This window comes from Strongylocentrotus purpuratus, unplaced genomic scaffold (assembly GCF_000002235.5).
Source record: "Strongylocentrotus purpuratus isolate Spur 01 unplaced genomic scaffold, Spur_5.0 spur5_scaffold_15, whole genome shotgun sequence".
In the NCBI taxonomy this organism is placed as follows: Eukaryota; Metazoa; Echinodermata; class Echinoidea; order Camarodonta; family Strongylocentrotidae; genus Strongylocentrotus; species Strongylocentrotus purpuratus.
Window position 1 is genome coordinate 36,906,669 of NW_022145600.1, and position 20,989 is coordinate 36,927,657.

General features: G+C 37.2%; 1 protein-coding gene across 1 annotated transcript; it reads left to right on the forward strand.

The window, feature by feature from the left end:
• The first annotated feature begins 3,045 nt into the window (after nt 1–3,045).
• LOC100892691 lies at nt 3,046–17,214 on the forward strand. Its single transcript, XM_030986362.1, has 10 exons — nt 3,046–3,346; nt 9,574–9,763; nt 10,738–10,943; nt 11,380–11,527; nt 12,058–12,596; nt 13,171–13,284; nt 15,060–15,189; nt 15,745–15,840; nt 16,024–16,188; nt 16,725–17,214. Exons 2-10 carry the CDS (start codon nt 9,647–9,649, stop codon nt 16,938–16,940), a joined length of 1,731 nt encoding a protein of 576 aa, XP_030842222.1. The 5' UTR covers nt 3,046–3,346; nt 9,574–9,646; the 3' UTR covers nt 16,941–17,214.
• The last annotated feature ends 3,775 nt before the right edge of the window (nt 17,215–20,989 follow it).

Genomic DNA, 20,989 nt, shown 5'->3' on the forward strand with positions numbered 1-20,989 from the left:
CACCTCCCTTGTTTCATAGACGCAGGCTCTGTTAAGTGGAAAACACTCCGTCCCTCGGACAGGACGTTAAATGGAGGCCCCGCGAACCCACAGCACTATTCGTATAAGAGTAGGGGAAACCCCGGTGTAATGGTCCACCTGCACACCCCAATCAGGCCAAGTATACACAGCATCTGCGAGAATCTGTATTGAAGGAGGCAGATTATCATAAAGGAGAGGAAGAAGAAGATATTTTCCTCTCTCTCTCTCTCTCCCTCTCTCTCTCTCTCTCTCTCTCTCTTTCTTTCTCTCATTCATTCTGTCTAGCTCTCTGTCTCTGACTCTCTTTATCGGTGGTGTAGCGAAGGTTCCAGCCACTGCGGCCGAAGACCTAAACTTTATTTTAACTCATTAATTTGCAAACAGTAATTGATACCTTTAAGTCCCACCGATGAGACCGACAAGAGACCGACAAGAGACCGACAACAGACCGACAACAAACAGAAGAACCATTTACATAACCGCAAATTACCCGGAATTAATCGGTCCATTTAGAGTCGGTTAGGCGGTGTAACTGAGGTACCAATATTTGATTTGAATTTATTTCCGTATTAAAAGAAGTACAATAATCGAAACATTACATAATACGTACACATACTATATGAGAAAAATTGATTGATTGCCATATATATATATATATATATATTATATATACTCAATATACTCATCATCTCCCAATATGGTGGTTCTGTTCCACCGAGGGGTCCAGAATTTGATACAAATAATAGAAATATGATATCGAAAGTCACTATACACCACAAACGAATATTAAGCAAAGAGACATATATTTCAAAACTATTTAAAGTACAAAAAGTAACATCTTAAGTACACCCTTAAATGTATTTAAAAGCAACACTCTAAAATTACAAACTAAAAGCAACACCCTATAATAGGAAAACATCAGCAAAGAAAAATACAATAACAACAACGAAGTTGTGAAATAAATAAGTCGCAATAGCTGGGAAAAATGATTGGAATAGAAAACATAGGAGGTCTAAAAATAAACAACTAAAGAAACTAGCAGGTCATCGACTTTATATAAAACTTGGATTCATTCATTAAACAATTTACGGAATGCAACTATATTAGATGGGAACATATCGATGGAGAATTTTGTTAATGGAGCATGCTCCTCGGTAACTAAACATTCTTCGACAGTATTCATATCGATTTCGAAATAGCTAGCCAGTATTATAGGTTCTCGCCCCCGTGGACAAACTGCTCACAATGGGCTACGTACAGCTTGCACCTGGGACATTCTTGTGTTAATTATGCTCGCTCTATTGTCTCTTTAAACCCTTTTATGAGTTACCCCTGAGTTTTGTTGGGGGGATTACCGTCTAAAATAGTACACCGCATTACATCGATGATGAAAGGGGGACTTCCCTGACATCATGGAAATACGAGACCTGCGTCGTGTTTTAGTTTGGGACTTCCCATGACAGAATCTCCGCTCAGGAACCGTCGACTTTGTTATTTCAAACTTTCCCAATTGTACAAGCGTGCACAGTGCTGACTGAGCTACTACGTTTCATGTTTTAATATACCTTAATGCATTCTTACTAAAATATGCCAAAAAGAAAGCTATGATACTAGGTGAAACGCTGCAGTATCTTGATTGTTCAATGCAAAGTTCAATCTATGAGCATGCACTGTGTCCACCAGAAATAATCTTTTTAGATAAGAACAACAACAACAACCATAGGACCTTGTCGATCATACCCCCAATTTTGGACTCGCCCATTCACTCTAAATTAGGGTAGGTATCCTAGGGGGTAGTTGTCCTAGGGGGTAGTGGTCCTAGGGGGTAGTTGACTGGGGGTGGTTATCCGGGGGTGGATGTCCAGGGGGTAGGTGTCCTAGGGGGTAGTTGTCCTAGGGGGTAGTCGTCCGAGGGGGTAGTGGTCCTAGGGGTAGTTGACTGGGGTTGCTTATCCGGGGTGGATGTCCAGGGGGTAGGTGTCCGGATACGACCAAACATGCCTAATGTAGCTTTTCATCAAGAATTAATGCTTCTTAAATTGGCATCACAATCATGTAATACTACGCATACCTCAAACGTGTCTCTGCGAAATGCAACATTAATTAATACCACTCTTTTTAACAATAATAGCCGTTTCTTGAAAGGAGGCAGTGGTTTTTGATCGGGTTTTGACTGAGTATTGCAGTTTTAATTTGTGAAACATTGGATTAAATACTGGGGGGGGGGGGGGGCATTCCATTGATACGTTTGTAAACTTCGTTGAGTCTATGAACCTGCCATTTTGAGTGTTTGTTTTTCCATTGTGATGCAAAAAATAAATCTTGTTTGTGGGTTCTTGGATGCACTACCAGGATCATTCTTGCCAGGAAAGATAGAAAGGAAAGATGGGATTGATAATGTTTAAAAATTTCATGATAAAACAAAAGCATACATGCTTCATGAAACCACAAGTTAACAGAAAGGGGATTTTGTGATGTGACATTATGCCCGCCCCCCCCCCCCCCCACTCAGTGTTATTTAGGGTACGCATATGCTCGTACCCTTTTTTTGAAAGCACCCCCTATCTGAGGACTGCCAACATTTCCGAACCCCCCTTTCGCGGGCTTTTCGCGTGTTTTTCCTGCCTTGGAGACCCCCCTAAATCAGGAAAAATGCTCAATGTACCCCCCTAAATTCGGAATAATTTCTCAGGAGTCCAAAGAGATGAGAGAAAAAAAGAAAAACACCCCCTTTTTAAAGAAATCTCCGGGTGAAAAGTCAAATACACCCCTTTTTTTACAATTCTCGGGCCGGACTTTGTCGCACGAAAAGTACCCCTTTACCGGACATTTTGGCAACACGCATGCGGTCATTCCGACCTCTGAGTGGGGGGGCCGGGGACATTATGACTATGATTGTGAAATAATAGTTTCCTCTTCCCCGTTAGACAAATGAATGCGTCAGCTAGAGCGTATTTGACAAATAAATGATGGTTGTTCCGTATTCTTGATCTGTCTATAATGCACAAGCTCAACTGCTCAAGTACAAATCAGGTATTCATATTGTAGAGAGAGCGGAGGGGTGGTGAGTGCTTGCGGCTAGCTTTCAGCGGACAGTACTGCGTTCATTCAGGAGAGGGTACCAAGCAGAGTGCATGGTTGTGCTTTCAATCAAGGGAAATAAAGAACAAATGGAATACAAAATCACGGAGTTTCTTGCGATTCTAGCCTATAGTTTATACAAGGATCGTGTGAATACATGGTCTTCGAGGCGTTGTTTTTGCGGTAACATCTGACAGTCAGCTCGGCCTTTGGTTTCGCTTTCGACTGGCGACATAATATTCAGGTAAGGACGCTTATTCGCAAACTTTGACAAACGGTAAACATGGGGACTAGTGATAGCAAACATTGAACGAAATATTAAATGTTTGTATTTATCTCTATATTATAAGCCTGTGTACGTTGAAAACTAGGCCTATTGTTTTAAGTTCCCAGTGCATGAAATTGTCATATTGGTTTATTTGGACATTTTGAAATGGCAGATTTTAGGGAATTGTTAATCAAAATTTTCTATACATTTATCAATATCATCATTGTGTTATCTTTATACATATTCTAGCATGTATATATTTATCTCTTATACAACACTATTTGCTCGATAATTGCTCAAAACATTTCACAATTAAAATGATCTTGGATTCGGCTATTGCATGTCATTTGATTCATAGTTCACTTAGCAGAGTTTGTGCGCACTATCTTCACTCCCTGTGGAGCAATTCATGTTTACCCAAAGGGTCTTCATAATAAAGACAGGGTATTGTACTTAGACACGCGGGAGCACACGGTGACATTTAAATGACGATACATTTATTTAGATGCTTGGCGTATGACGTAATATCAGGAGAGGATTTGAATATAAAAACTTACCATTGCATCCAACCTGATTGTATGAAGCAGAAAAATCACAGATTGAAAAAACCTGATAAATATATTAAAGCTATATTGAAAGTTGAAGTCACTGGTAGCCTATAGATATCTGAAATTTGGCAAAAACGGTCGTCCGCCGAGTATGAATGAATTGGGGCAAGTAGAAAACTCTGTAAACTGTAAAAAAAAAAAAAGTTGGGCAGATGTTACTAGGAAAATCGAAGTTGGGCAAACTTTGTCCGATAATAATATTAGGTTATTTTCTCCCAACCGTTTACTATATGAAGTTACCTAATGAAAGGTAAAAAATAGGTTGGGTAGGTGTTACTTGGCAAATCGATGTTAGGCAAATGTCGTCCAATCGTTGGGTTATTTCCTACCAACCATGTAGTAACCGATGAAATAATTGGGTAATGTTATTGGGCGAATTAGAGTTGGGCCATTTCTGTCCAACATTTGGGTTATTTTCTCCCAACCATTTACTACATGTATTTACCCAATTAAATGTTCAAATAAGTTGGGCAGATGTAACTGGGCAAACGTAAATCGGGCAATTATGCGACAATAGGGTTGTGTTCTTATATAAGAGGTGTCGTGGTCCAGTTGATATGTCATAGGACTATGGATTACGAGGTTCGCGGTTCGAGTCCCGCCGCGGCACTAATCTCCTTTTGCATTAAATATTTTATCCAACTTATTTGCCCAACAAGTGTCTAACTTATGATACACATTATGGTGAGAATTGGGTGAATCTCAGATTAGGTAAAATTTAGTTGGTAAAAAGTTGGGTATTTTCTTTTTCGTCCAACACTGGGTAAATCATGCAAAATCTTTAATTTACCCAACAGTTAGTTGGACACATGATCGCCCTCATGAGTGTAAGTTGTTAGCGAAAAGAAATGGGTTGGCACGAAGTTAGGAAAGAGTTACTGACACCGAACCCAATCCTAGATTAATACAATTTGACAGAAGTACGGAGTAGGATCATTTTTCAGTGATCGGCTAATGGTTTGAATAGTTGCTTAATAATAATGTGAAAAGCACATTCAGTATCTCGCCTACTTTTTGAAAGATTAAATTATAATTCATAATTCATTTAGATTTAGTATTCAATCAAATCTAGCATGTGTATTTTTCACTAAGTGAAATTTGATTTTGCATGTATTTCCATTTTTCCCCTTTTCTCATCGTGAATATGAAAAGCCCTCCTTGTTTTTAGAGAAAGAGCTGGATAAAGAATAAAAACAAGAATGTTTGCAAAATTTAATGAAGATTACCTGCTTGAAAATATTCAATGCCGTCACAAAATCGGGAAGAAGATATGGAGCAAAAAAAGGGGGAATTAGAAAATGAAAAACAGCGAGAGAAAGGGGAAAGAGGGAAAATTAGGAAAAATAAAATTAATATAAGGACACAACCCAGTGGCGTACGCAGGATTTTTTCAAGGGGGGTTAACATTATTAAATCGGGTCGAAAATTTCGCAACGACTCAGCCAGCCGCTGAATAAGCGGGGGGGGGGGGGGGGGGGGGGGGGAGGACTTTTTTTTTCTTGTCCAAAAAAATTCGCAACGACTCAGCCAGTCGCTGAATAAGGTAAGAGGACATATATTTATTTATTTATTTTTGGTCCCGAAATTTTAAAATTTGACTGATTGACTTGTCGTTCCGTTGGGTGGGGGGGGGGGGGGTGGTATGGTCACCTTCTTTAAGTCATCTATTAGCATTTTTTTTTTTTTTTTTTTTTTTTTAATAATAAAAAAAAGGTAAGGGGGGAGGGTTTCCTTTAAAACACACACATAAAAAATGAAAGGGGGGGTTGACCCCAAACTCCCCCCCCCCCCTGCGTACACGCCTGACACAACCTCCCTCTTTCCATACCTTCTCCCGTTTCCTCTTATTTCTACTAACATGAGAAGGATGACCTAATGATAACTTGGCCATCGATACGCCATAATATACTTACCGAAACTCTTTTAAGCTTCCAATATTGAACATTATTTTCTAAGAACCTCATAATTTCAGCACTAAAACGAACATTTATGTTTTCAATCAAATAGTATAAACTGTTATATTAAACTGATTATTGTTTGACACCAACAAATATAGACCTATTTTGTTATGTTTAAAACCTTATTTCAACATTTTAGATTACTAAAAGAAATATATAAGTCATAGAAGGCCATTGAATTTAACTTGCTTAGATGTGCAAGTTATGATGAAATATTGATGACCTTCTAAAATGCTTCTGTAAAGTTTGTGGAAATACCCATTACGTCATTTTGAATTCGGTCATAGTGTCCAGTAAAGTAAACATTACATAGGTTCATTATCTGGCAAAACGCATTCATTCCTTACTACACCAGAGTGCCTTTATCAAAATATGTTTTGTCAGAATGGTTATAAAGTGACATACAAATGGGAATGGACCTTATCATTCATATTCACCCTGTTCAATGATCAGCTTCAGTAGACACACAATACACACAATCCGTTCACACAAACAATGAATGCCATATAAAACTCAATGAACCAGAGGATTCTCATATAAGCAGAAAGATTCATCTTTAACAAGATCAATCACATTTAGGGAGAAAGAATGGGTGCAAAGTAGAGTTTTAGGGGAATTTTGCACATGGGCCTAAAAGAATTGTTTAACCATTCAGTGCGTATACAAAAGTGTTCCCAACTTTGGTAGTTCCTTATTAAAAATTCATAACGAATTTGACTTTAAAATGTTTTCATGATAAAGAATACTTTATTGTCTGTTAAATGATACCCTATCATAAAATTTAGTTCATGGCTGACTGTTCACCAGGGTCTTTAAAAATTGATGAAAGGGACACCCCTGTCTTACCCCTCTTTCAAAATCAAAACTTTCAGAAATCCAGCCATGATTAATCGCACGACCTTTTGCTTTTGTATACATTAATTGAATCCACTGAATAAATTTTTTTCAAAATATTAAACAAAAATTCGTGATTTACATTATAATATGCTTTTTCTAAATCTAAATATTTTCTGGTGCTTTAAACACGTTGATGGCAATCAATTTAATCTTGAACAAGACGTACATGGTAGATGATCTGTCCTTTATAAAAAACCAAAATTTTGACCAAAAGAAAAAATACTTGTTATTCCATTTTGTAAACGTTTGGACAGAACATGGGCAAGAATTTTATAATAAAGATTTAAGATTGATATAGGTCTCCAGTTATGAAGAGATTTCTTTTTTCCTTTACAAAAATCCTTAAAAAAATCAAAGCTAACATTGTCATGTTTTTACTTGGAGACAATTATTGTTGCTTTCTGTGACCTTCGTTTAAACTGTCAATTAACAAATCTTGTATCTTATTCCAGAAATATTTATAGAATTCGACTGTAAGGCCGTCACTACCTGTAGTACCTGGTGCTTTTTTGTTATTCATTCTCGCCAAGGCTGACTTTGTTTTATAACTCTCTCTCTCTCTCTCTCTCTCTCTAAAGTGCCATATCGTTTGACTTTGGCGATCATGCTGTTCCACAACCCTCGGCTCCTAGCCTTCTGTATTAGTACCAGTCCCAGTTCTTTCACTCCTCTCTCTTCCAACAATTTCTGCAGACTGTCCATCCAAAGTTTCCTCCTTCTTCCCGCAATTTCCCTGTCAAAGCAAGATTCTCTAGGCCTTCTTTACGACCCATGAACTTCAACTGCCTAATCAACATCACACGTATCATTTTCCTTTGCATTCCAGCTCGTGTAAGAACTTCCTCATTACTAACTTTGTCAGTCCAGGGGATTTTCATCATTCTTCTTAAGAACCACATTTCGCAACTTTCCAAACGCTTTTTAGTATCAGAGGCTAAAGTCCATGTTTGTCAGAAATTTTGCCTAACTTTGGAAATGCAGATTTAGCGAGAGCTATCCTTCTCTTGATATCTGTCTCACATCATTCTGGCATCCTCGGTGATCATGCTGCCGAGGTAGTTAACACCTTCAATATTTCTTCTATATATCTCATCCTTTAGTAATTCACTGTTGAATTTCCACTAACCACTTCCTCGTTTCTCGTTGATAAGTTTTAACTGTAATGATATAGCATTATGATCACAATTAACACCGGGCCTGATGTCTTAAGAATAAGCGTAATGGCAAAGCTCACGACAGATCAACCAATGCTCTAATCGGGAGGATAAGTTACGTGAGCTTTGCCTCCATGTATACTGTCTACAAGTGGGATAGAATTAACTCCAAATATCTTGCTAAAAGTATTGCTTTTTCAACTTGAGGATATAATCATAATGAACCATAATCCCTTGAGTATCAACAGTATACATGTATAAAATATGGGGAACCCAGGGAGTGGTATATACAAGGACTTTTATCCTTGAAATATAATTATATACATTTGCATATGCCAAGTTTACTGACTTCTATTCCATATATACTGGAGATAATTATTATGATAACAATAATATGAATAATAATGTTGATAGAAAGATATATTTGTGCCGTCAGATGATTACTTTTCACTTGATTGAATATCTATCATATGCGGTGGGACTAATTGAGAGGGCCAGAGGCGGGGGTCCGGGGGGGGGGGGGGCAGTCTTCCTGTAGTTGGTTGGAACCATCGATCTGTCCTTGCATGAGAAGGAAAAACAGTTTTAAAAATGCACTTTAATATAGATTGTTATGGCCCATGGATATGAGACATTATAGTCACAGTTAGGCATGTTACACTGTAGCGGATTACTAGAGTACAATAAAACCTCAAAGAGGAAGTAGACTAAACGAAAAGTGTACACAATTAAACAGCAGGGGAAGTTGAACTCAGTAGCAATGTTTGCATTTCGGTATATCAAAACAAAGGCAGGTTTATTTTAAGGGAACGGTGCTTCGTAATCAGAATTGACATCCGAAGTGTGAATAAAAACTCTTTTTAAGTAAGACTTATCAATTACGTGACATGATTTATAAAATTAATTCAAAACAGTATTTCTTCAAGGATTAAAGGTTTTAAGGAGTGAATCCATTTGGATGCTTTTTAACATTTTATGTCATTCTTTTTTTATGATCTCTTGCCTTTTTCTTATCAGATAATGAAAACAAATTGAATATGGCATGATATGAAACTTTGGTAATATTAATAAAGAAGAATTGTCACATAATGCTTAGTTTACATTTGCCCCGGGCGCCGTACGATAAATTTGTCTACGATTTTTCGTGTGATTTTGGAGGTATCGTAGGTGGCTACGGGCAACGATGTTTGTTATTACATTATCTGCGAGCATTGTGCCATTTCTATATTGGACCTCGGAGGCAGGCCGGAGTAAATCCGTATCAGCGCCAGGCCTCCACACGATGCCCGTGCGGGGATTGTGCAATGCCACGTACGACATGTCGCATGCCAAACTAGGCACAGCACAGGCAAGGCTTGAAAATGTGGTAGTCAAAGAAAGAGATCAAATAAAATGTTATGAGAAAATGCGTAATCGAGGGTGGTTTGTCCTAATGTTCATGTGTAATGAGTATCGGCATAGCCATCGACATAATTCTAAAATCAGTTACTGTGGTCCGTGGCTAGGGATTATCATCATGTTTAGACCGAACCGCTTCTAACTTCTTACTCAAATCGTTGTATCTTTTATTTATTTTGTTTTTGCAGCTATATGTTTTGAAAGAAAGACGATCCCCTAACATTTGCATCGACGTAGATGTGAGTAGGACTACTCAAGACAATGGCACCACTGCAGGGTAAACCTCGGACAATCACTGGTGACTTCTTCTACAGTCATCAAGAACCAGTCTCCGATGCCGCCTCAAATAGCAACAACAACGACACAGCAAAAGAGAAGGTAAGGTGCTTAGAATCTCTCTAGGTAGGATTAGTCAATAAACGAACTTATTTTCTAGATATTTCGAAATGGTAAATCTGGAAAGAAAAAATTGTCTATTATGCACTCTGTAATTACATTCCGTCCGCAATCGATTTTGTGACAATATTTAAATGATACGAAATTTAAAAACGCAAGGAAGAATAAATCAAACAAACAAACAGAAATAAATGTATATGTATTGCAATATCATTGAAGCTTTAATGGATAAACATGTAGTTATATACACTTTATTGTTCTTAAATGCAATATGTATAAACAGTAGTGGTTCTTGGGGGAGGCGTAGGAGCTCAAGCCCCCCCCCCCCCCCCACACACACACACAATTTCTTCAATTCACTCCCCTCCAAAAATAAAATCACGAGGCACATGTAGAAAATGAATGCAAGAACTCCGATCTCTCCACATCCCCTCCCCCAAATCAGGGCTATAGTAGTTTTCATCACAAAATCGTGCCAATTTGCTAAAGTTGCTGTTCATAATATACTTTCATGTTAAATAAACAGTTTGACAGGCCCGGTTAAGATGCATTTATCATTATTAATCTTACGCAAATATTTTTCTTCAAAGATTTCTATTATCATATTCTTTAAAAATATAGGCAAATAATGTAAACAAAAGAAAATGAGCCGCCCCCGGTCACTTTCACTATGAACATGGCGGACAAAGAAAGCGGACACAATATACAGTTCCTCAGGTAGACAAAGGAACATCCCTTCACTGCTATTATGTAAAAATGTATAGAACAGGTGAATATGCATGTGACACCTGTTTCACACATTTTTACATAAAAGCAGTGAAGGGATGTTCCTTTGTTTACCTGAGCAACTGTATATTTTGTCCGCTTTCATTGTCCGTCATGTTCATAGTGTTTTTAACAGCTGGACCAAGAAAGGAATTATATAATCACACTGGTTTCTTTTCTTTTCTCTGTAGAAATTGTCGAAGATACCAAGCCGCTGTCAACTAAACTTGGAAGATGGATATCTATTCATCTATGGACTCTCTATGAAAACCCCATTCCTCATTCTTCCTAAGATAAGGAAAGTAAGCAGGCAAAAACACGACAAAGAGTTTTTCTGCTTAGAATACGGCACCGAGACAGATCGATTCAATATCTTCCTAACCATTACAAACAAGAGGTATAGCCATATTAACTCCACACAATGTTGTTATCACATAGCATATCAAAGGTTTAAAAAGTTTCTCTAAAGAATATGAAGACTTTTCTTATCATTTCCAGACAAGGTCCTGGTTAAATTGACATATCATTTATGTTTGATCCCTTTTGACAATTGGCAAATATCAATTTGGTCACTGCAAACAATTTGGTAACTCTAAACAATTATCATCCGTTAACGATTTTGGTTTGAATTGATTATTTATGTTTCACTTTCTCTCGTTGTGTTAAAAGCTGTCTAAAAATAACTAAAATATTACATTAATAATATGCAAAGAGAAGGATTTTTGTTGTTGCAATCTTCAAATAACGTTGAAACAAATGCCTAAACTAAAGGAACTATATTGTTTTATCATGATTGATGTCCTATCATTCTTTTATTTTGTATTTATTAAAAGGATTGCAGACGATTGGGAATATGAGCTATGTAAACTAACAGGACAGACACCTCCTAGTCGTCGTAGAGTACAAACTGGAGTTCGACCAATACGACCAAATAAAAAATATACTCTTTCAAGTCCGTCCGCACCCGAAGGCTTCAGTTTGGTTAGTCTGATTTTTGTTTAAATAACGTAGAAGGGAAGAAGGGAGACCGAAGAAAAGATGAAGTGCCTGCTATCTTGCTTGGTTCGTTGATGATGCACACGAGAAGAAAGCAGATGTTCTTAATGATGGCTAACGTCAGACAAAAAATATGTGAAGAAAAGAATAAACTAAAAATTATGTTCGTTCGATTTGGAAATACAAGAAGACAAATGCAGCTACATGACAATTGCCTATAGAAAAACAATAAATCCATCTGTTGTTGTTGTTGTTGTTGTTGTTGTTGTTGTTGTTGTTGTTATTGCTGCCGCTGTTGTATTTATATCTTGCTGTCTTAACAACATGCAACCGATTTGCAAAGAATATAAAAGTGTGGCAAAATGTTGCAATAAACCCCCGACCCGGGGGAAGATATACCATGACAGGTAGATGCATAGATGAAAGCAGTAGTATATGTGAGATAGTACCTAAGGGAGGTTCGAAAGAGATCGTTTGGATTACAAATTCTAAATATGTCTTTCTTCCGTGTACAGGCCAAGCAAGATGGAGGCGATGTGCGCCCTACCAACGACGACGCTACGGATGAAACAAATAGCGAAGCGCATGAAGATGATACAATTCCGACGTGTTCCAATGATAGCCAACCAGAGCCTGAGGACACCCAAGCCGCTGAAATATCAACAATGAGTCTGGGAGACGACCAAGACACACAAACACAACGGACTAGTCGAAGAGATGGCCAAAGATCTCCCAGGGAGAGTCACTTAAAAGAAGTCCTGGGTTCTGCGAATGTCAGCCCCACTCCTGGAAACTCACCAAATAGTCGTCATAGCGACGAAATTCCTAACAAAGCTTGTACGGATAGTATCCTCGAAAATACAAACTTGAAGCTAAAGGAACACCAGCAGCATGAAATAGACGATGAAAAATTTAGCGAGGTATTACCTCTTAAGTCAAGACACTTTGACTCTGAAATGGGTATTCCACAGTCCTTAGATCAACCGCCTTCGGGATTAGCCTCGAGTGGACTACCTGGTGCACTTCGTTCTACAGACCCAGTCGACCAATGCACGTAAGATCTCATGATTATACGCTTATTTTACATAAAAATGGACATGCCAATAAGCACCCTTATATCATAGGATAAGAGTTGATTTCCTAATATTGATCTTACTTCTAGTTTGTATTCCATCTGTTCTAATGGGGAAATGAGGACAACATATTCACCGCAATCTGTGTGATGCTGACATGCAAGTGCAGGAAACAAGCTCATTACTGAAAACATCATGTGAATTGTGTTGGTTCATAATATTATTTATACATATCAACATTCTGTTCTTAAAAACTTATGAAATATACGGTAAGAGACAGGGTTGATCACATTTTTTTTAAGTAGACACAAAGGTTATAAAGATACATTTGTATTACACGTTATTTACGTTTCTTAATGTTTGTGTGGTGATCGTTACCGCAATTGTATATATAAACTAAATCACATCTTTTTTTTAAACAAATCATTCGCTAAAAATAAATTTGCAAATCTTGAGCAACTTCACGACCACCAAAACGTTTAGTATTTCACATATTATTCTTTTTAGTCGATTGAAACTGTCATTGTTTTTTAAGTAGATTTGTTTTTCTTTCAGGCACATAGAGATTGAATGCAGTCAAGAGAAGTCGAGACTCACCTTCAACAAGAAAGTCTTCTTAAGCACTGGCGAAATCAACGACACATTTGTCCGTTACGGAGGATCTCTGTAGTAAGTAGATTGAAGATTAATGACCCAAAAATGTATATTCGTCGTTATGATTAAAGAGGAAAAAAACTTCGAAATTGTAACTTTAATGTTCAGATAAATCGGATAAAGAATTAATGGCATGTACATGCTTGATCAATTTATGACGATGAGAAAATTTACCATAATGAAGAGATTTGTATTATCTTTATAATGTTCACCTTGATAATGAATATGGTTGTTATTTGGGAAGTCATACTATTTTTTTAAAAAATGGTTCTTTGTCGAATCTTAATTTGCGTTTTACTATATCATATTATTCTCTTTCATCGAACTATCATTGTTACGACTCAGGACTGTATTTGAGTGGTAAGTAAAATCAAAATGGAGTCACGATGCATGCAACCCGCACCCATCCTTATCTGCTTATAGAATAATGATATAAGTGATATTCTATCAAGTATAACATCACGAACTCCTAGCAATCTCCAAGCATATAGCATGAGATAGATGCAATCAGATCACAAAAATACTGGAAATTCAGTAAATTAAAAAAAAACACGAAAGAAGCATAAAATCGTTTGTGGTATATGTCTATGATACAGCCTTCAATGTCACGATTTGTGTTTGTAGCTTTTATATTAGGAGGTTTGTATGTTTTTGTTCTAACATTAGCCTTATTCAAAATGACCATAATTTTGAGATCGAATTTATAGTCTGCCTAAAGAACAGTGGTAGAGGTTGCATGCTCAATAACAAATGAAAAAATATAACTTTGAATATAACATTGAATAACCCACTAAACAGCAAGTATCATGACAGTTTAAAGATGAAAAGAAAATTAGTGACCATAATATCCTATCAGTTACTCACTCATCACACTTTTGATTTATCTAGAAATTAAATTCCTTTCCAGATAGCTTGCTTTGTATGGACTGAAATTATACCATATTTTGCAATATTGAGAGAGAGCTAACAACCGGAATCTGCATGTTACCATTGCATGAATTAAAATTAACAAGTTTATTGATTTCTGTATCTGTTTATGAATAAGATATCTTTTCTTTTCTTTAAAAAATTGTTTTATATTTGATCTGTTGTTTGAATATAATTCTTGAATATACGCCATATATACATATGTTTAGATTGTATGATGAGATAGATCGTTACAATAGAGCGCCACATTGGTGCTTTCCTTCAGTTCGTTTGCTAAAATTCAACTATAGCCAGACATAATTACGTTGCATAACCATTTATTATTTTTTTGCAAATTAATTTCATTTTAATTAATAGGTGAACAATAGTCATTACAAATTATGACTATATGATGTCGTGAGAGTTTATATTTATTCATCGAGCTTATATAATTGAGAGCCCCTCTTATGATATTCTGTTTTTACTATATGTCACAACCAAATAACAAACTTTTTATTTCTGTGGTGCATGTGTTGTGATTTCATGCTTTAGATCCAATTTTATATTGAAGGTAGAGTTCCGGAACGAGTTTTATTTCAATTTAAGATTTATTTAAAGAAATCGCATGGATAAAAGGAACAATATTTACATATAATCAAGAATATGTCTAATGAATTTCTTTATCCAATATGTTTTATTATAAAAACATCATTAGCATTCTCCTACCTCCAACTCTTCCGCTATTTTCTTATTTCTCTTTTCATTCCTCCTTCTGGCGCACAATCTTTTCTTCTGTATCATGCTTATCCTTCATCTCTATTATTTGTTTCATTTTCTTACTCTCATCCCTTCTTTTTATTTTGCAATTTCTTTTCCTCCCTCAGCTTAAAGTCTTGTCCGGAAAGTCTTCAAAGTGAACTGTTTATCGGGACCCTTATCTTGCAGGTGAATAACCAAGAACCTGACAATGCTAGAGGAGCAATAGAGTACATCACAACCAGCGCAGGACAAACGGTAAGCCTGGAGAAGAAAAAGGATATATAATGAATTTCTTTTAACGAGTAATTTTGAATAATTGAAGTGATATTTGTAAGCTTTGCCAACTACCTTCCCAATGAACCTAAGAAGATAATTTGTTATTCTACCTATAATAACCTATAAACATATAATGGAACCCCCCCCCCCTCCCCCTCCACCCATTTTGTATCAAAACGACAGCACAACTTTCGTAAAATATTGTTATTTTGTTTTCATGGAAATAAACCGTTTATGTATCAATGAAGGTGACTAAATAATACTAAATGACTAATTTTATGTAGGTTAATCATATTTGTATCCCTACAACGGTCAAACTGTGTACCCCTATTAAAAATGTGCTGCTGGAATCCGCTGGAATATGCATCATGCAAAATTATCATGATCATGTGCATACAGAATAAACAAAATTTGTTCAGCGCTTGAATCGATCGTACGAAAACAGTCTTTCGTTTTTATTTATTTGAATTATAGACTTAATATCAAGAACTATAAACATAAATATCATAATATTAATACATTTTCTGTTTACAGGTGGATTTGTTGGTGCAGTTGTTCCCTCTTGGGGTACGAGTGCGGCTATGTGTTCCATCTGTAGCAGCTCTAGGCATTACCCTGCATGGAAACGAGGTAAGGCAGAATCCTTATATAAAGATTGTTTAAGTTAGGTACTGGTTTTCCCCAAGCTCTAGTTTGGCTCTATTCCTTCTGGCGGTAGAAGCTGTACAAGAGATGGTCAGAAAAGTCAGAAGAAGTTATTTTTGTTTCTCCCATTCTGTTGACAATTTTTTGTCTCGATGTATTTGATTTCAGATCATGAGTATGAGTGGAGATGGTGTAATGAGTAAGATAGCTGATGGTCTGAGGTGTGTCTGCCCAGCTCTCTCCACTACTGACATGCCTAGCCCATCTGCTGAACAGCGATCCATTACAGCTATAGGAGACTACCATGTACCATTCGATGCTACTTCAGATGAGGTAGGTCTACCAATGGGTGATACTAAGACCAGGCCTTGGACGGACTTAGACTGGAATTGGGTTACGACGGGCCAGCTCAACCTATATATCAACCGGCCCTCAGACCACAAATCAACAGACCCTCAAGCATATTATCAAGGGGCCTGAGGGGAAAATCCCCCAAACTCTAAGTAGCCAGTCCGCCCCTATACAGGGCATTTGACTGGTTTGGGAGGGAGGGTGCAGGGTGTCAGTCTGATCACCCTATTTTATCTCAGCCAGGATCGATATGACATTTCACATAGACATCTAGTAAATGTATCTGTAGACATATCCCAAACCCCGGGATCTCAAGTAACGTGCTGTGCTCTTTATTTATTTATGTTGTTAATGTTTTATTTGCTTTCATGGTTTTAAATAGAATAGGTCTAGGCGTAATACCCTGATAATGATAAAAATGTCTGCAATCGTCACTAATTCCAAATTTGAGCTGAGGTGGGGGGGGGGGCAATATTCTAAAACACTTACCCTGACCATTAAGCATCTTCTCTTTTCAGGTTGAAGATATGTTGGATTCTGCAATCAAAAGTGGCAATGGACATTTAGTTCTACAGCTCCAGCCAACAGAGTTCTGCCAAGCCATAGCTCCCAATGCCTTACAGAGACGTATTGTAAAGGAGGATAATGCTCTACTCAACCTAAGACCAGTCCGTAGATCATCTAGACCATCACTATCACTAGCTAAGAGTCTTAAGAGTAATCCTCCTTCTTAGGGCCGAATGGAGGGCCAAGCAACAAGTATCGAGAGGATTTTCTAAAGTTCTTGACTTTCGTTGCTTGTTTCATTGCCAATGCTAAAGTAGATCTCATGCACTCGTTGAATGAATGATGAATCCCGCAAAAGTGTTACATTTCGGAAGAATAATAAGACACATTTTGTTAGAACTTATTAAAGCCCCAATGCACTAGTATGGCTTGGAGGGATTAGACCTCCCTGCATGGTCACTGACAGGTGGTTTTCTCATAAAACAAGCTCTCAATTAACATAAGAAAAAGGGGATCATGGGGGACCAATGGTCACTGATTAGGTATTGTTTGCTATATAGAAGGCGCAAATAGTTAAAAGAAGTGCAGTAGGACTTTAATATGAAGCTGATCGTTGATGCTTGTTTGTGAGTTCTGCTCTCCATTCTGTCGGCCATGAGTCTATCTTAGATGAAAGTTTGCATCTATAACATGAACAAACTGCCAATGCAAAAACATGATTCTTCATTACACATGCATCCCTATATAGGGTAAATAGTGCTGGTCTTCATAAGTTTTGTAAATACCTTCTTTTCATTTGGAGGAAGTCATTTCTGAGGTTCTGCCTTTACTGATTTCTATATTGCAAACTGTTCAGGTTTAGTAAGTAATAATGTAATATTTTTCACTCAACACCCCCACACCCTTTTGGGCGTCGTCTTTTCTTTTTGTAAAGGTAAAATTAACTTTACCATCTTTTTAAACCTATTTTTTTTTTGGCCAGGGGAGGGGGCCCTGGATCCGCCCCTGTGTACATATGCCGCATTTTATTGTATTACCATGTTATGTTAATCCCTTGCCAAATGATGTTTATTATCATAAATCTTACCAATGTATTTAATATTACACTCTCATATCAGCTTTTTAGATATGGTGAATTTGGGAATTTTCATCTTTTTTTACATTTGTTGGTCAGTTGCAATCTTCATTCCCTCCACCTGACATTACGGAAAAGGTTGATTAGATTTTCATTTGTTGTTGTTGTCATTGATAATTTCATTATGCCAGGGTTTATTTCAATCAACTCTTTTCATTTGATGTTTTATGTTGTAATAAAGCAAATGAAATTCGGAATGATGTAAGATATTGTAAGCGAGAGAGAGAGAGAGGATAGTTATATTTGCAAAATTGTAGTCGTTTGGTTAATGCTTGTATCGGGCATTATATAATCACGGTAGTAGTTAAATTATGTGCTCATTTTGTTGGTGTATCGTGTGTATATATTACTCTTTCTGAGGCATATAGCCTAGTAATATACAGAATAAAATACTTAGAATCGTACTCTTTTCATTTTCACTAAATGATAGTTTCTAGTGTTTAGCAGCAGTGTCTGCCTACCATGAATTATGCATGGACACCATATTCTATATCTTTTTTTTAATACAGAAAGTTTAAAAGCTGTTCTTGAATACCGTTTCTTATAAACTAAATATACATTTAAACAGTTAATTTTGTTTGGCTGGAATTGTTGATGGATTCTGTTTGTTTGTTGGATTATGTTGAAAGACTATAATCATTTTCATAATATTATACATGTATATAATGAAGGATGAAATGTCGGAACATTAATACGAAAATTATTTATTTTGTCATTTGATTTGTTTATCGGGTCTTTTTGGAAGTAATACGGGTTGAGATTGAGAAAACTGTCTTGAAAACAATAAATTTATGAAGATTGTAGGCTTTTATACATAGGCTTATTGGTGTAAATTCGTTTTGGTTGTGAAATCGTAAATAAAAGGGGCTGGAGGAAAGGGGTTAATCAGGTGTTAAACGAGGTGTGGGAGACTGACGCTGAGAGAGAGAGTGAGAGAGTGGGAGAGAGAGAAGAGAGAGGGGGGGGTAAAGAGAGAGAGATAGAGAGAGAGAGGGGGGGGGGAGGTAAAAGAGAGACGAGAGAGGAGAGGGAGAGAGAGAGAGACGAGAGAGAAAGAAAAAAGGGAGAGAGAGAGGGAGAGAGAAGGAGGGGGCAAAAGAGAGAGGAGAGAGAGAGAGACTAGCTGGGCAATAATATAATAAATCTCTCAGAATGAGTAAAGTTATTTCTTGGGGTGAGGTTTCCTTTAATAGTCGGGTGACATCCAAATATAAGTTGATTCCTGTTGGGCTGCATACAACGCATATTTTGTTATTCAAACATCTAAATATATTTCATATATATTTCTAAATATTTTGTTAAATAATTTTCTCAGACCTACTAAGCTCCACTCTTCAGATCTCATTCATCTTGTGACATCATCTGCCAATCATTAGTGAGCTAACATGAGACAGTGGTATGTAGCTTCACCAGATCTGACCACCTATTTACAATAGACCATACAATATCAACATGGGGTTGCTATGTCAGACGTGTTGTAGCATCACCAGGTAAAGAAGGGTAATGTGAAGGTATTGTATGAAAGAATGCAATTCTTTTGTGAGCATTTGCTGAGCTGGGGGAAGTTACATACCACTGTCTCTGTTAGATTGTATGCAGCCATGCACATCAACAGGAATCAACATATATTTGGATGTCACCCGACCTTTAAATTAGCAGCACAATCACGTAATACTAGTACGCAAAACAACACAAATCGCGCATAACTCAAACGTGTCTCTGTGAAATACAACAGTAATCATATTTATTTACAGTTCTTTTTCAACAGGGTTGCCTCTTAACAAACAAATATCCCTGAGGGCACTGCATAATAAAAACAACGGATATAGAATATGTATAGACTCCGGATAGTACAAAAACAGTTATACAAACGTTACTTTAAAACAATTGAGTGATGGGGCTAATCTCTGTTCGGCATTTAATTTATTCCATTGCTTAGACCCAAAGTACAAAAAAGTATGTTTACCACTCTCGTTAACAATAATACCCGTTTTTTTAAAAGAGGCAGTGGCTTTTGTACTATTGCGGTTTTGTGAAACGTTGGCTTAAAAACTAGGGGGGGGGGGGGCATTCCATTGATACATTTGTAAACTTCGCTCAATCTAGGAACCTTCCATTTTGAGTGTTTGTTTTTCCATTGTAAGCAAGAAATAAATCTTTTATGTGGGTTCTTGGATGCACTCCAAGGATCATTCTTGCTAGGAAAGATAGAAGGGAAAGATGGGATTAATGATGATAGAAAACATCATGATAGTAGCATACATACTTCATGAGGCCACAAATAAACACTAGACAGGTTTTTTATTTAACAGAAATGTTTAGGGTCAGGCCTATCTATTTTCGTTCTGAAAATACCATGATGATTTATCCAAAGCTTTCAGGCTTTTCAAATCAGCCATAATGGACAAAGATAGTATTATGCACCAACTTACATAAAACATTATTTTTTAAAAAAGAAGAAAAAATGGAAGTATTTCATGTTTGTTCAAAATATTTCAGGGATAATGGGATAAGACAAACAACATTCTGTTTATCAAAACTAGAATAGATTCAGATCCTAGATTTTACTTTTATGGAATAGGGGTTTTTTGGACTTGACATTTCATGGCAGATCCTTTCATTCTTGCACGCAACACAAAAACATAATTATGAATAATATACTTCCTCTTTCCCCGTTAGACGAATGAATGCGTCAAGTAGAGCGTATGGCAAATACATGGTGGCTGTTCACTATTCTTGATCTCTCCGTGGACAATACCATGATCTATCTGTCACGAGGTAAAGTATAAATCAGGTGTTTATATTGTAGAGAGAACGGAGGGGTGGACTCAGTGGCGTATTGAGCAAAAAATATGGGGGGGGGGGGGTAACGAAAATCCGCATCACCACCACTCTTACGTTCATGCGGGCCCCGCGGAACGCTTTACAATGTGGGGGGGGGGGGGCTAAAGTGTTTACGATCAGGTAGAACGTAGCGAGTGGAGCGTAAATTGGCGTGGGGTCCCGAGGCAAAGCCCCGGCGGGGGTCAAAGGATGGGGCCCCAAAAGCTCAGGGATTTTAGGCATATTTTAATCACCGTCAGATGAGCATATTTTGATACCTCATTTGTGACACTGGCAGGTCACTATTCTTTCGTTATT

What these genes read in the sequence shown, in the direction of transcription:
- LOC100892691 (XM_030986362.1), top strand. Translation starts at nt 9,647, where the DNA reads ATGGCACCACTGCAGGGTAAACCTCGGACAATCACTGGTGACTTCTTC. An exon ending in ACGACACAGCAAAAGAGAAG is followed by an intron (nt 9,764 to 10,737) that starts GTAAGGTGCTTA and finishes TTTTCTCTGTAG; the next exon opens with AAATTGTCGAAGATACCAAG. An exon ending in CAACCAGCGCAGGACAAACG is followed by an intron (nt 15,190 to 15,744) that starts GTAAGCCTGGAG and finishes TTCTGTTTACAG; the next exon opens with GTGGATTTGTTGGTGCAGTT.